The sequence below is a fragment of the Anguilla rostrata genome, chromosome 17, assembly GCF_018555375.3.
Source record: "Anguilla rostrata isolate EN2019 chromosome 17, ASM1855537v3, whole genome shotgun sequence".
In the NCBI taxonomy this organism is placed as follows: domain Eukaryota; kingdom Metazoa; phylum Chordata; class Actinopteri; order Anguilliformes; family Anguillidae; genus Anguilla; species Anguilla rostrata.
This window is the reverse complement of record NC_057949.1, coordinates 8,059,619-8,072,312: the sequence shown is the minus strand read 5'-3', so window position 1 is coordinate 8,072,312 and position 12,694 is coordinate 8,059,619. Positions and strand designations below refer to the sequence as shown.

General features: G+C 43.2%; 2 protein-coding genes and 1 long non-coding RNA gene across 6 annotated transcripts in view; 2 read left to right on the top strand and 1 right to left on the bottom strand.

Moving 5' to 3' along the window:
• Window positions 1–9,171, top strand: part of arhgap27l (Rho GTPase activating protein 27, like) — a 34,143-nt gene extending 24,972 nt beyond the window's left edge. For 2 of the 4 annotated variants that reach the window (XM_064316504.1, XM_064316506.1), the window contains exons 8-19: window positions 111–209; window positions 2,068–2,135; window positions 2,320–2,407; window positions 3,030–3,131; window positions 4,236–4,334; window positions 4,630–4,711; window positions 5,302–5,427; window positions 6,162–6,260; window positions 6,598–6,675; window positions 7,109–7,243; window positions 7,751–7,856; window positions 7,969–9,171. In XM_064316504.1, coding sequence (XP_064172574.1) covers window positions 111–209; window positions 2,068–2,135; window positions 2,320–2,407; window positions 3,030–3,131; window positions 4,236–4,334; window positions 4,630–4,711; window positions 5,302–5,427; window positions 6,162–6,260; window positions 6,598–6,675; window positions 7,109–7,243; window positions 7,751–7,856; window positions 7,969–8,146 — 1,260 coding nt within the window. In that variant the 3' untranslated portion in view covers window positions 8,147–9,171. The remainder of the gene's footprint in view (window positions 1–110; window positions 210–2,067; window positions 2,136–2,319; window positions 2,408–3,029; window positions 3,132–4,235; window positions 4,335–4,629; window positions 4,712–5,301; window positions 5,428–6,161; window positions 6,261–6,597; window positions 6,676–7,108; window positions 7,244–7,750; window positions 7,857–7,968) is intronic. The other 2 variants (XM_064316505.1, XM_064316507.1) reach the window with 2 other exon arrangements.
• LOC135244213 (uncharacterized) overlaps window positions 1–10,774 on the bottom strand; it is an 84,251-nt gene extending 73,477 nt beyond the window's left edge. Inside the window, exon 1 of the long non-coding RNA XR_010326912.1 lies at window positions 10,647–10,774. This is a non-coding gene — a long non-coding RNA (uncharacterized LOC135244213). The remainder of the gene's footprint in view (window positions 1–10,646) is intronic.
• On the top strand, window positions 10,650–12,486 carry LOC135244211 (cytochrome c oxidase assembly factor 3 homolog, mitochondrial). Its single transcript, XM_064316508.1, has 2 exons — window positions 10,650–10,882; window positions 11,694–12,486. Exons 1-2 carry the CDS (start codon window positions 10,687–10,689, stop codon window positions 11,795–11,797), a joined length of 300 nt encoding a protein of 99 aa, XP_064172578.1. The 5' UTR covers window positions 10,650–10,686; the 3' UTR covers window positions 11,798–12,486.
• Window positions 12,487–12,694: the final 208 nt, after the last annotated feature.

Genomic DNA, 12,694 nt, shown 5'->3' with positions numbered 1-12,694 from the left:
TTTAAAAGGCAAAACTGTGCCACAGAATTTACCTGCTGTCGCTCGTGTTATGACAAATCTCTGTCCCCACCCCCTCCCCCCATCAACAGTGTCTTGTTTCTCTCTCCAAGGTTGATAGGTTCAAACACCGGAGGAGCCCGTCCAATCAGAGCTCAGATTCTCAACAGCATGTGGGTTCTAACGCCTCATCCGGGACTGCCAGATGCTGGGTGCGCAGGGGAACTGGGGGCTTGCTGCCTGTTACTAATAACTGCTCTTGTAACACCATTTATGAAAAAGTGGTTCATGTGTGAAGTCATTTTAAGAAAAATAGTAACTGGTATGGGTTGATGCATACTAACTCTAGCAAAATATTCTGTCACTCATTTTCTTTGTGGAATTTCTCCTTTGTTTACTTTTTAAAATAAGAAGTTTATTTGTGCTTCGAGCGTCTCAATACAGATGTCAGATTCTCCAACTCAACTTCTGACACCTTAACCTATAGCACTTGCATACTGGTGCAAATTAAACTAAATTAAACTAAATGTGTCTAGTGTAAATAGTGTAGTTATACTAAACATGACACGTAGTGTATTCACCATTTTAACTGAAACTCAAATATTGTATATACTCAAATATTGAATATTAATATTGTGCAGTGATTTTTCCATCTCAATCGATTTTAAGAATTTGATGTACTGAGTGAATTTTTATATTTAAAATCCTGGCTTTAATTTAGTTTTAAATGCTAATGAACATATTACTAGACTGACAGAATTGATGAGAAAGATTTATCGTGTGAAAGGGCATGGCATGTAAATGCTGTCTAACCAGAATGTGCTGTAAACCACATAGATGCCAAACTAACGTATGTTTCAGGCTGACTGCATGTGTGCACAGAAGCTTCAGTACCCAGGGCATTAAACAAACAGTGCTCAGCTTACACCTGCACTTAACACATTTCAGTCTCAGACCTCTTTGGGTCGCGCTGAGCGATTGTAATATGCCCGGTTTCCTAATGTCCTGACTAAATGGGCAACCGTTGGACTTGAGGACGGGGGTCTGAAGTAAACAATGTTTCCTGTAATACTCAGCTCTTGAAACATTGCTCACGATAGTATTTTGCCCCCTAGTGGTTAGGTACAGCAGAAAAGATGCGTAGATGCAGAAATGCAGACATTAGCTGTAATATGGACTTGCTAGATTCTACAAAATCCTGTTATAACTTTGATATATGTTGTTCTCATAATATTACTTTCTAGGTAATAGCAACACTGTATTTAACATTGGAAAATTATCAGTTGATCTGATTTTTAAAAATTAATTCTGTACTTTTTGCCCTTTTACTCTACTTACTTCATTTACTTTTAAAAATGAATATCTTTGGGGGCTGCTGGGGGGCTCATCCTTTTAAGGCACAGTTCTACCTGCGGTGTGGTTGCAAATCCGTGACCGTGTGAGTACTGACTGTGACCAGCAAACTCAGAGTGTGACACGCAGTTGACTGTAGCATTGCCCAGGGATGGGAGGGTTTCAGTTGGCTGGAATCACGGTCCCCTCATTTTCACTTCTCAAATGAGTTCATTACCTCAACTATAACCTGCTTAACTTATATTATTTGCTGTGATTGGTCCCTTATTACATTACATCCGTTGCACCCGTTCTACTGCTACTTTACACCAGACGGGGTGGCGGAGGATGGGCTCCCCCTCTCTAGCTGGGCTCCTCCCGAAATTTCTTCCCATTGGGGAGTTTTTTCTCACCGCTGTTTTTAGGGTTTTTCTCCCCACTGGGGAGTTTTTTTTGTACCTCATGTGCTTGCTATTTGGGGGTTTGAGCCTGGGTTTTGCTCTTTTTCTGCTACTCTGTAAAGTTTTCTGTAAAAAGTTCTATACAAATGAAGCGCAACAGCGCCTCATGGCTCAGTAGCGATATCCGCCTATTGAGCTACTCACGCAGTGTCTTCATCACTGTCAAACTTATACAATCACGGGTTCCTATAGTCCTTTTCCTTGCACGTGTGTTTTTAAAGATCACTGATGTTTGACAGATTTGAAGCATTCTCATCTTTCATGTCTGTTTTTTTAGGCCCAGACTTTGGAAAAGGCAGGAATTCTCAACAAAACCAAGATAGCTGAGAATGGGAAAAGGCTTAGGTAACCCCAGCTCTCTGCTCATTTTTCGACCATCGAAGTTAACTTATATAACTTATATAATCAGGCCTGGAATGGATCCAGAGCAGGATATATATATATATATATATATATATATATTTTTTTTTTTTTTGCATGACTAATCAAGTTTGTAATCTAATGTGCAATCTGAAAATCTTTCTGGCAGGAAAAACTGGGCACAGTCCTGGACGGTCCTGCACGGTGGAATTCTGACGTTTCATAAAGACCCCAAGTTCATGCCCGGCGGAAACCCGGTAAGATTCACTGCCACCCAACCAGGGACTTCTCAGGATACATTCTGCTGGGGTCTGCCAAGAGGGATTAACCCCCCCCCCCCCCCCCCCAGAGGACCCGGGGGTCACGTTTCAGAGAAATATCTTTTGGGAAAGGTTGGAATCCCATTTTATCTGGCATTAGCAGATGCTACACTCTTAGTCCCAGGTATGCGTCCTGAGTGGTATTGTGTGGTTCTGAAAGCTCACTGTGAATCACATTCAATGCTGTTTTTGTCAACATAATGTGAAATTGTTATGGAGGACAGAGTCAAGAAGGACAAAAAAAAGTTGTTTTTCATGTCAATCTTTTGGATTGTTTTTGGGTTTTTTTTTAAAAAAGGGACTCCTTGCTTCTTATTAATTTCTTCTCTCCATTAATTTTTTTCTCTTTCTTATTATTGAAAGGATAGCAGTTGTGGCATTGGTGATTTCATAATTAAATGAACACCTTTTGGATTGTTTGCGCTTATTAAAAATGTAGCTGGTTACCGTGTCTCGCTCTCTCTCTATAATGAGTTGTTGGTATGACCTCAGGGCGTAGCGAATTGCCCCCGGGACGTGTACTGTCAGCTGTTTGAATAACAGTGTTCCATCTCCACAGAACAGAACCAATCAGATCGTCCCAGAATTCACAGTGGAGCTACGAGGGGCGAATGTTAACTGGGCCTCCAAGGACAAATCCAGCAAGAAGCATGTTCTGGAGGTATGCAGATGTACGAAATGTGCAGAATATAGGAAACTACACGGCCCAGGTTGTGTTCATAAAGAACACAGCCTGGACTTACTTTTCACAGCGAATATTTCTGCCATGTAGTCATCTAATTTAAAAAAAACTTTTGGCAAAAAGATTCATGGACTTAATGCAATACTGTACTGTAGCTGGTTTTTGAAGCATTTTGTCACCTGATCTGTCATCCAGTAATGCGCTGACTGAATTTTTTATGCATGCTCTGAAATCCCCCTCCAGTGTAGCGCTCTGATATCCCCCCTCCAGTGTAGCACTCTGATATCCCCCTCCTGTGTAGCGCTCTGATATCCCCCTCCAGTGTAGCGCTGTGATATCCCCCCTCCAGTGTAGCGCTCTGATATCCCCCTCCAGTGTAGCGCTCTGATATCCCCCTCCAGTGTAGCAGCTCATGCATATCCCCCTCCTTGTTACGGCGTCTGATATCCCCTCCAGTGTAGCGCTCTGATATCCCCCTCCAGTGTAGCGCTCTGATATCCCCCTCCTGTGTAGCGCTCTGATATCCCCCTCCAGTGTAGCGCTCTGATATCCCCCCTCCAGTGTAGCGCTCTGATATCCCCCTCCTGTGTAGCCGCTCTGATTATCCCCTCCTGTGTAGGCTCTGATATCCCCCTCCGTGTAGCGCTCTGATATCCCCCTCCAGTGTAGCGCTCTGATATCCCCTCGTGTAGCGCTCTGATATCCCCCTCCAGTGTAGCGCTCTGATATCCCCCTCCGTGGAGCGCTCTGATATCCCCTCCAGTGTAGCGCTCTGATATCCCTCCTCCAGTGTAGCGCTCTGATATCCCCCTCCAGTGTAGCGCTCTGATATCCCCTCCAGTGTAGCGCTCTGATATCCCCCTCCTGTGTAGCGCTCTGATATCCCCTCCAGTGTAGCGCTCTGATATCCCCCTCCAGTGTGAGCGCTCTGATATCCCCTCCAGTGTAGCGCTCTGATATCCCCCTCCGTGTAGCGCTCTGATATCCCCCTCCTGTGTAGCGCTCTGATATCCCCCTCCAGTGTAGCGCTCTGATATCCCCCTCCTGTGTAGCGCTCTGATATCCCCTTACATCTTCCGGCAGTTGAAAACGCGCCATGGGTCGGAGTATCTGGTGCAGTACGACACAGAGAGCATCATCAACGACTGGCACAAAGTGATCGTGGAAACCATCCGTCAGCTGGTGAGTGGCGGGTAGGGGTGCAGCCCGGAGCATCCTCCCCAGCACCTCCACCCTGTAGTGTGTGTGGTAGTGTGTCATAGGGGTTACTCAGAGGTGCCAGGTTCAGATACCCCCATTGAACAGGGAACTTGAACTGAATTGACTTGAGTAAATATCTGGATATGTAATTGGTAATCTGTGTAAATTGCTCTGGATAGGAGAGTCTGATAAATAATAATAATAATAATAATAATGGTGATGATGATGATGACTGGGACTGTATGTTAATGGACCTTCTATGTTTATTCTACCACAGGATCATGAGCATCACTCTGAGGAAGAGAATGATGAGGAAGAGAAGTCCCCCAGTCCCACAGACGACAAGGAAAAGAGGAGAGGTACGTATTACTGACTAACTGGACACAAAGAATATTTTCATCTCCTGTCCAGTTCAGGTCTTTCTTTTTTTCTTTTTTTTTTTTTGCTCAGTGAAGTCAGGGTCACATTAACATTCCAGAGTTTCCCCTTTGCCTCAATATTCAGGTGCTTTCTTTGACCTTCGGTAACCTAGTTACATTCAGAAGTGCAGACAAGGTCAGCCACATCCCCTTTCGGGGCAGCTTAAATTCTCATGTACACCTATTTCATTTAAGTGGGTCTTTTGTAAAAGAAAAAGAAGCTCACTCTTTCTCTGCTAATAATCAAGTTCACGTTTTGGTCTTGGACCTTTTTCCAAAACTTGAAACGATGGTACACTGGGTCCCTTTTACAGAGTAACCCTTCAATTGGCCAATTAATCCCACCTTGTGCACACCCAAATAACATTTACGCTATGACAATTAATTTCAAGTCAATCTATGTGAATTCCCATGAGCAAATAAAGTTGGGTCTGAATATTCATAAGATCCATTCAGTTTAACCCTTTCAGCTTTAGTGCCCCCCCAAGGCATTGGGCGGTGCAGTGATGGTGTCCCTCTGTCCCGCGCAGCCAACAGGCCCAGCACATCGAGTAACAGCGGGGAGACCGATCAGGGGAGGGTGCGCACCAAACTACGCAAGTTCCTCCAGAGGAGGCCCACACTGCAGTCCGTCAAGGAGAAAGGCTACATCCGGGGTGAGGACACTGTGGTGACCCAGACGTCTTCCACCGACTAATTTAGACTTTTACACAAGATAACTGTGACGTTACATTCTCCATGTGCTAAACCAGGTACTATTTATCGCATGTAAGTGGAGTTCCGCACAATGTCTCACTTAGAAATGCGCTTCATTAATTATACATAGAACATTTCGGTCATCTTGACCTTTGTCAGGAGTTGCCTGTTGCGTGTCTTATGTGATAGTGATTCTCTTCTGATGCACCAGTTGCAGTAGTGTATAGAAGTGTTTTTTTTTTTAGCAGGTACTATTTAGGAAACAATGTATTTACAGACTTTACATGTCGATGCCTTGATAATGAAATAGCTAGTATTTATTATTCTGTCTCTAGTGGGAGGTGTGCTGACACTGTACAGCTACAGACCTGAGTCAAAATTCTAAACAATAAATTCTGAATTCTATCTAAATAATGCTTCTTCTCAGTGTTCAGAGGGCAAGAGTATGTCTCTGGCAGGCCAGATTTGGCTGCATGGAGGCAATTCGAAATGGTTCTGCTTAGCTGTATAGCCCTTTAATGACCCCTACATTACATAAAATCTTTTAATATCAATTCAGCAGACGATACAGACAAATTCTGTGAGTGTATTCAAATGGGCTGACAAGAGCAGCAGTAAAACAGAAAGAGATGTTTAACCCCTCAAACAGAAGCGCTAGAATCAGCTGTGTAGTTAGTCTATGGTCATTCTCCAGATAACGTGTTTGGCTGCAACCTGGACGTTCTGTGTAGTCGGGAGAACACCGCCATCCCGCGCTTTGTTGAGAAGTGCATCAAGGCCGTGGAGAGACGAGGTGGGCTGTTTCTATACCTTTTTCTTAGCATTGTGACTTTATGCATATGATACTATTGAGGACCACCTCCGTGAAAATCTTAAGGAAAAAGTGCCTTTTAAACCATGTACTCTGTAACTAAAGAGTTCAAATTGATTATTGATCTGTATTTCCTCTACAAATTTCAACATTAATGTGAGACTACTTTGCTCTATTTCTGCAAGCTGTTGCCAACGTGAGTCGATTAAAATACGCTCTCGGTGTCTCAGTCATCCTCCGTACTGTTTCGCTAAGCCGTCCTCGTGGGCTCTGATGGGCATTGACTCATTTATCCGTCTCTCGCGCGTGGAACGAGCAGGCCTGAGTGTCGATGGGATCTACAGAGTGAGCGGAAACCTGGCCACCATACAAAAGCTTCGTCACAAAGCGGATCACGGTACGAGCCTCTCAGCGTGCGCCTCACAGCTAATTACAGCATATTTCAAACAACTAATAACAGATTTGCAATGCTTTTGACTAGTGATGGCAGAGTGGGAGACCTATGCTGAGCTGTCAGTGACTTGTCTCAACCAATGAAAATGTTTTGCTTTCCACAGGAAATACTCAGTGATTGGCTCACATCAATACTGACATCATATTGTAGTCTTGCCCGTTTTTAGGTTCAGGAAAACCTTGGTCTTCCATCCCTTCTTTTGACGCAATAACCTTAGTGTTGTGTTGTTGCACTGCTTCCATGTACTCTTAAGAGCTCTTTGACCTTTGACCCATGAGCTAGGAAATGCTTTATGAATGAAAGCCGCAGAGAGCAGATGGTTAGACTCGGTGAACGTGTCTCAGTGTTCTTCTGCCCCCCCGTCCCCGTCCCTCAGAAGAGAACCTGGACCTGGATGACGGACAGTGGGAGGAGATCCACGTGGTAACGGGAGCGCTGAAGCTCTTCCTCAGAGAGCTTCCCGAGCCTCTCTTCCCCTACAGCTTCTTCGACCGCTTCATCGCTGCCATCAGTAAGCGGCTCCTCCCCTACCCTATTACTGGTAGCATCATGTCCAGCAATAAGTAGCCTTCAGCATCATGTCCAACAATAAGTAGCCTCCAGTTGGGTCATGCTGTTAAGACGGTAGTTCTGAAGGTAAAAGTGTGAGCAACTGGGTGTTTGAGTCCCAGCCACGCCATTGTTTGTCCAGAGGTCCACAATAGCGAGGCAACTATTGGCCCAGCCTTGAAGGGGGTTTTATAGGGGTGTACTATGTAATGCAATGTTTCACCTGTACTATAAGCTCAAATGCTGTAAGCATTATGTTCCACCTGTACTATAAGCTCCAATAATGTGAGCATAATATTCCACTTGTACAATAAGCTCCAGCATTGTTAGCATCACATTTGATTGGTACTATAAGACCCATTGCTGGTGGCCTCATGGCCCATATATATAAATATATATGAACTGAATTGAATTGAGAAATGGTCAATTGATTTTTTGCCCCCTTGTGCCTTTTTATTTTCTTGTGTAGAAGTCCCTGATAAAAGACAGAAGGTGTCTTTCATTCAGGACCTGGTTAAGATTCTCCCACTGCCGAATCTAGAAACTATGAAGGCCCTTTTCAAACATTTACGCAAGTGAGTACGTCCTCCCTGCCCGACTCCTCCCCCGCTACAGAGGAGGCCTATCCCATCAGCGCTCTCGTCCAGAACGGTCACATGATCTCACAAACCCGTGTCCTTCCCGCAGGGTCATCGAGCATCACGAGGAGAACCGCATGTCGGAGCAGAGCGTGGCCATCGTCTTCGGCCCCACGCTGCTCCGGCCCGAGACCGAGTCGTCCAACATGACCATGCACATGGTCTTCCAGAGCCAAATCGTGGAGCTCATTCTTCATGAGTATGATCAGATCTTCGGCCCGAACTGAGACTCTGGAATCGTACTGGGGACAGGGGACAGGGGACATGGGACGGGACAGGGGACAAGGGGACACAGGCTAAAACATTGGACAGTGTGGCTGGGTGGGGACTGCCGGGGTGGGGACCATTTTTATTTTCAGGCCTGTTTAAATTGGTGGGGTTTTTTGTCTGATGTGTGAATCTCCATCTGACAGTCCGTAGGCCCTCTATTCAATCTCTAATCCCTCTCTTCTTCCACTTTTCATTTCCCTATCTATCTGCTTTGGTACTCCTAATCTTCTCACTTCCTGTCAAGAGATTAGGATAAAGAAGGTTGTTAGCACTAGTAAAACTGTCTGGACCAAAATGAGATTTTTTTATTGTTATCATTTTTGGCCACACATCAACAAGCTGTGCTAATCAAATGCCTTGATGTTATTAGATGCGTACATGAAGCCTGGGGTAACCTAATCGTTTGATGATATTTGATACGTGCTGATTTTGTGGCATATACGTGCTGTTCAGAGCAATGCCATTGTCTAGATTTCATTGGGATTCCTTTATAGGCCACATTCAACCTTGGGAAGGTTTATGAAATATGGATTTTGCTGCAGAGTTGCTGTATTTTACAAAACATTGTAATGATGCTTTGTTTAAAATGCCTTCAAAGGTATGTTACTTTAATATAAAAAGGGAAATACTGTACAAAAGAATAGCCACTGTCATTGCCTGAATGTGAAAGGGACGGTTAATTGCTTAATGTGTATTGTACAACTTTTCTAAACATTTAAAGTGGGGAAAAATATCATTAATGTAGCTACTTTATATTGAAAAGGCACAGTACAATTAGAAAAGTATATATGTTATAAATGATGGTCCATACTTTAAATGACAGATGGTTACACTCAACAGTTTGTTAGCGTTATTGCTATGTGAAAACTGGATGATACAAAAGTGTTAAATCTAAGGTCTTTTTGGGAAATTTGATGGACATTGTACATACATAAGAGAAGATTTGCCCTACAAATGTTCTTTTAATAAAAAAATAACTTAATTTTTGTTCCCAGTTGCCCTGGAATTTTTTCATGGAAAATGCATGTTTTGTGTTCATCTTCATGTACTGTATGCTGTCCTTAAATCTCCACCAGAGACATGTTTACCTCATCCAAAAAAATACCTCTTTCAGTGGAGAGACGGGGAAAACTTGTTCAGTATCAGTTTCCAAAGAACATGTGTGATATAGGCCTAGCCTACGAGAGCAGCAAACACTGGCCTACCTGACCCAAACTGTACATGGACCAACGTATCATTCACTGTCAATCACAGTTAATCCAACCCATAATTCTGTGCTCCTAAGGTAGGAAACATTTTTTAAAACTGCCGAAAAAATCTGTGAAAGGGGAAGTTAATTTAGTTATTTACATTGTGACTTTTAGGTGCGGCACGCCTGTGAAATGGAATTTGATTTAATGCTTGACGGTTATAATTACAGCTGGTTTTGATTTCGTAACGTCATTTGCCACGCCCAATTTAAAAACTTGATTGAGGTGAGAAATTGGAGAGTGAATGGAGTCGAGTTACAAGGAAGCATAAACCTAGTTGACATAGAAAGCGGTCGAATATACAATTAATAATGAACACTAAGGACCTACAGCCTTACAAATCTAGGCATGTTAGGCGTCCCAGAGACCGGGAACGGGCGAGGAAGATTAACAGAATTATCGGGGATTGGCACGAGATTGAGATGTGGTCTGATTAGAACTTCGAGTTGGACTGATGTCTTGGTGAGTGACCACGGAGCTGACACTAACGATGTACATAACAAGGGAAGCTAGAGGCCAAATCTTTTTTTTCATGTTGTAGGCCTATTTTAATACCTGTAGCGTTCAGAACTAGCAAGCTAGTCTACGTGGTTGCCTGTTTATCAATACCACCGTAGTCGTGCCTGTCCTATCATTATTTTAAACCTAATAATTTAATCTACATTAGCCCAGCATTGCAGACCCCTAAAACTGAATTTTGCACTTTTTAAAGTTACTTTTTAACTGTGTAAAGCTACAGTTTTGCGTTACAATGTTGTGGAGGACATAAATGAATTGCAGGCGTATGCCATACGTCATGATTTAGTACATCAGCTTGTTGCCATGCCTCCTAGTTTGATTTAACATTACTCCCTAACCGAGCCTATGCTTGCTGTTTTAACTGGACTTAATGTGTTCATGGCTATGAATAACTGTTACATAATGAGGCTATTGTACCTTATCGGACCTGTGTTTTGTAGTTGTTCCAATGACCTTCAGTATTGTACATCGCTTTTGATAAAAGCGTCTGCCAAATAAATGTATTGTAATGTAGTATCATACGTCACGTTAAAAAATACAGTTTAGCTTCAGATATCCGGACGTGGTTTTCTTGATTTGGTTTCACGTCTAAAACAGTCAAGGTAGCAGAATATGCGCTGGTTTGTCAGAACCGTCAGAACACGGACTTTACACGTGTGTACGTCAGGGTGTATATTCAGTTCTTGACTCGACCACCGGAGGTCGCTGTGGATAGTTCAAAATCAAATATGGCAGACAAGGAAGGGAAGCGTGTTGCCGAGTTCGCGTTCATGAATACCGCTGATCCAAAGAAGCCTCTGTCTGCTGCACAGAAAGAGTACATTCGCAGAGCGGATCTCGAACGGCTGAGGAACCACTCACAGAAACTTCGTGGTCGGAATGTCGCTACAGGACTACTCATTGGTGCTTTTGTGATGGGCATATGTATCCTTTGCTGTACCTTACAAATTCATGACTGGGAACTTGATTTACTTCTGCGCTCGATACACTATTACGAACAGAGGTCATTTGTGGCAATAATGATGAGTGAAAGCCACAGACTGTAAAAAAAATAGGTGAAAGCCTCATGGTAGTGGCTCCAGATTGTATGTGTAGGCATTTTTATGGTGTGTTGTGATCACGTGACATCGCTTTAGTATCGTTCGTCTGGTTCTTCACTAGGCTATTGATTGGTGAACTCAAGGTCGCAACGTAGTGTAATTAGGCGATTAATAGGTGAGATATTTGGTTACTTGAAGTGGTGAAACCGTGAGTTGGGCTAATTAGCTACTGTATAATGCCTCGAGTGGTTAACATTAGCTTGCAAACTAGAAAAGTTTGCGATTTCAGATGAGCTAACTGACCAAAGCTTGCATTTTCGTTTTTACGTTGATAACAACAATGCTATCTAGTTCGACGAAATCAAAAGTTTCGTAGTCTGCACGCAGGGAATTTCTACTCACTCTTTTTACTTTCTTAGCAACAACAACTGTTTCAGAGGTGACTCTTGTGAAATATTAGGCTGAATGTAAGCCACATTCTGTTTCATATGGGAGGGGGAATCCCGAGTTACGTAGCCTCTTGCTTTGTGAACAAAGCATTTGTTCTGACGCCTTAACTTTACTGAAACTGACAGCCTTTCGACAGCCACACGTTTAGCGACGTCATGTACGGGTTATTTTCGATTTTATGTTGGACGTGATACAGGCCTCAGGTGCGATCCAAACTCGCTGTTGACCTTAACTGCACCTCTCAGTTGGCTACACCATTTATTCAGTGTCACAGGAGAGGATCATGGACGAGCTGGATGACGAGGCCAGGTTTGCCATGTCAAGGGGTCCCAGGACAGGAGCCAACTGAAACTCGAGTCCGTCTGTGCAGAAAACCCAATCCTACTCTGAACTTTATTAGCCCCTGTCTATGAGGGCATTCTATGTAAGAGATGCACGTATTTGAAACGGACGATAGGTTTTTTTGCGGGGTGTTAGACCTGCCACTGGTAGGGTTCCTGAATGTGTCAGCTGACATCTCCCTTGTGTAAATTACTTCCTCAATTACTAAATTACTGCCTCCCAACGATGCCACGGCTGCTGTCCAAAGGCTTCTGCTGTGGAGAAATATGACTTTTCTCTGAGTGGTGCTATTTCTCCCCTGTAGTACTGTGTGTGGCAGATGTATGCACTGGAGGAGTGCATATGCTTCAGCTGCAGAGGTTCTCTCAGGGGAGTGGGTGGCGCAGTTTAGGTTGAATTTGGCAATACAATATTTGGGTGGAGGGGTTGTATTTTAAAAGTCATAGGGAAGATTTGTGTCATTTGGTCTTGTTGGATACAGTAGAAATAGCATCAAGCAATAGCAGTAACATCAATTGAGGTGAATATTGTGTATCAAAGTGCTTGGATAGCTTTAAAGAAAAATAAATCTATACTGTTCCTTTTATGAAACATGTAAATATCCTAGATTATGTTGTTCAAGGTCAGAACAATATTTAAATTATTGGTGATAAATGCAGGGCATATTCTACTAAAAATAAATTAGAAGTTAATTTACCACTTGTCTGGATGTTTTAAATGCAATTTTTTATATAGTAGCTGTCGCTGCAACAGTCATATTACTGGGATATGAGTGTTTATGAATGTTCGTTAAGTGCTTACTAAGCCTCAATGTAGTCATTATGTAGCTCTGTAACAGAGAGCGAATACCCCATGAGAGAAGAAAGGGAAACAGAACATCATGAACAGTATGATGACCGTGAGC

Coding starts and splice junctions, on each gene's coding strand:
- LOC135244211 (XM_064316508.1), top strand. CDS start 10,687: ATGGCAGACAAGGAAGGGAAGCGTGTTGCCGAGTTCGCGTTCATGAAT. Junction 10,883..11,693: donor TGCTTTTGTGATGGGCATAT/GTATCCTTTGCT, acceptor TGCACCTCTCAG/TTGGCTACACCATTTATTCA.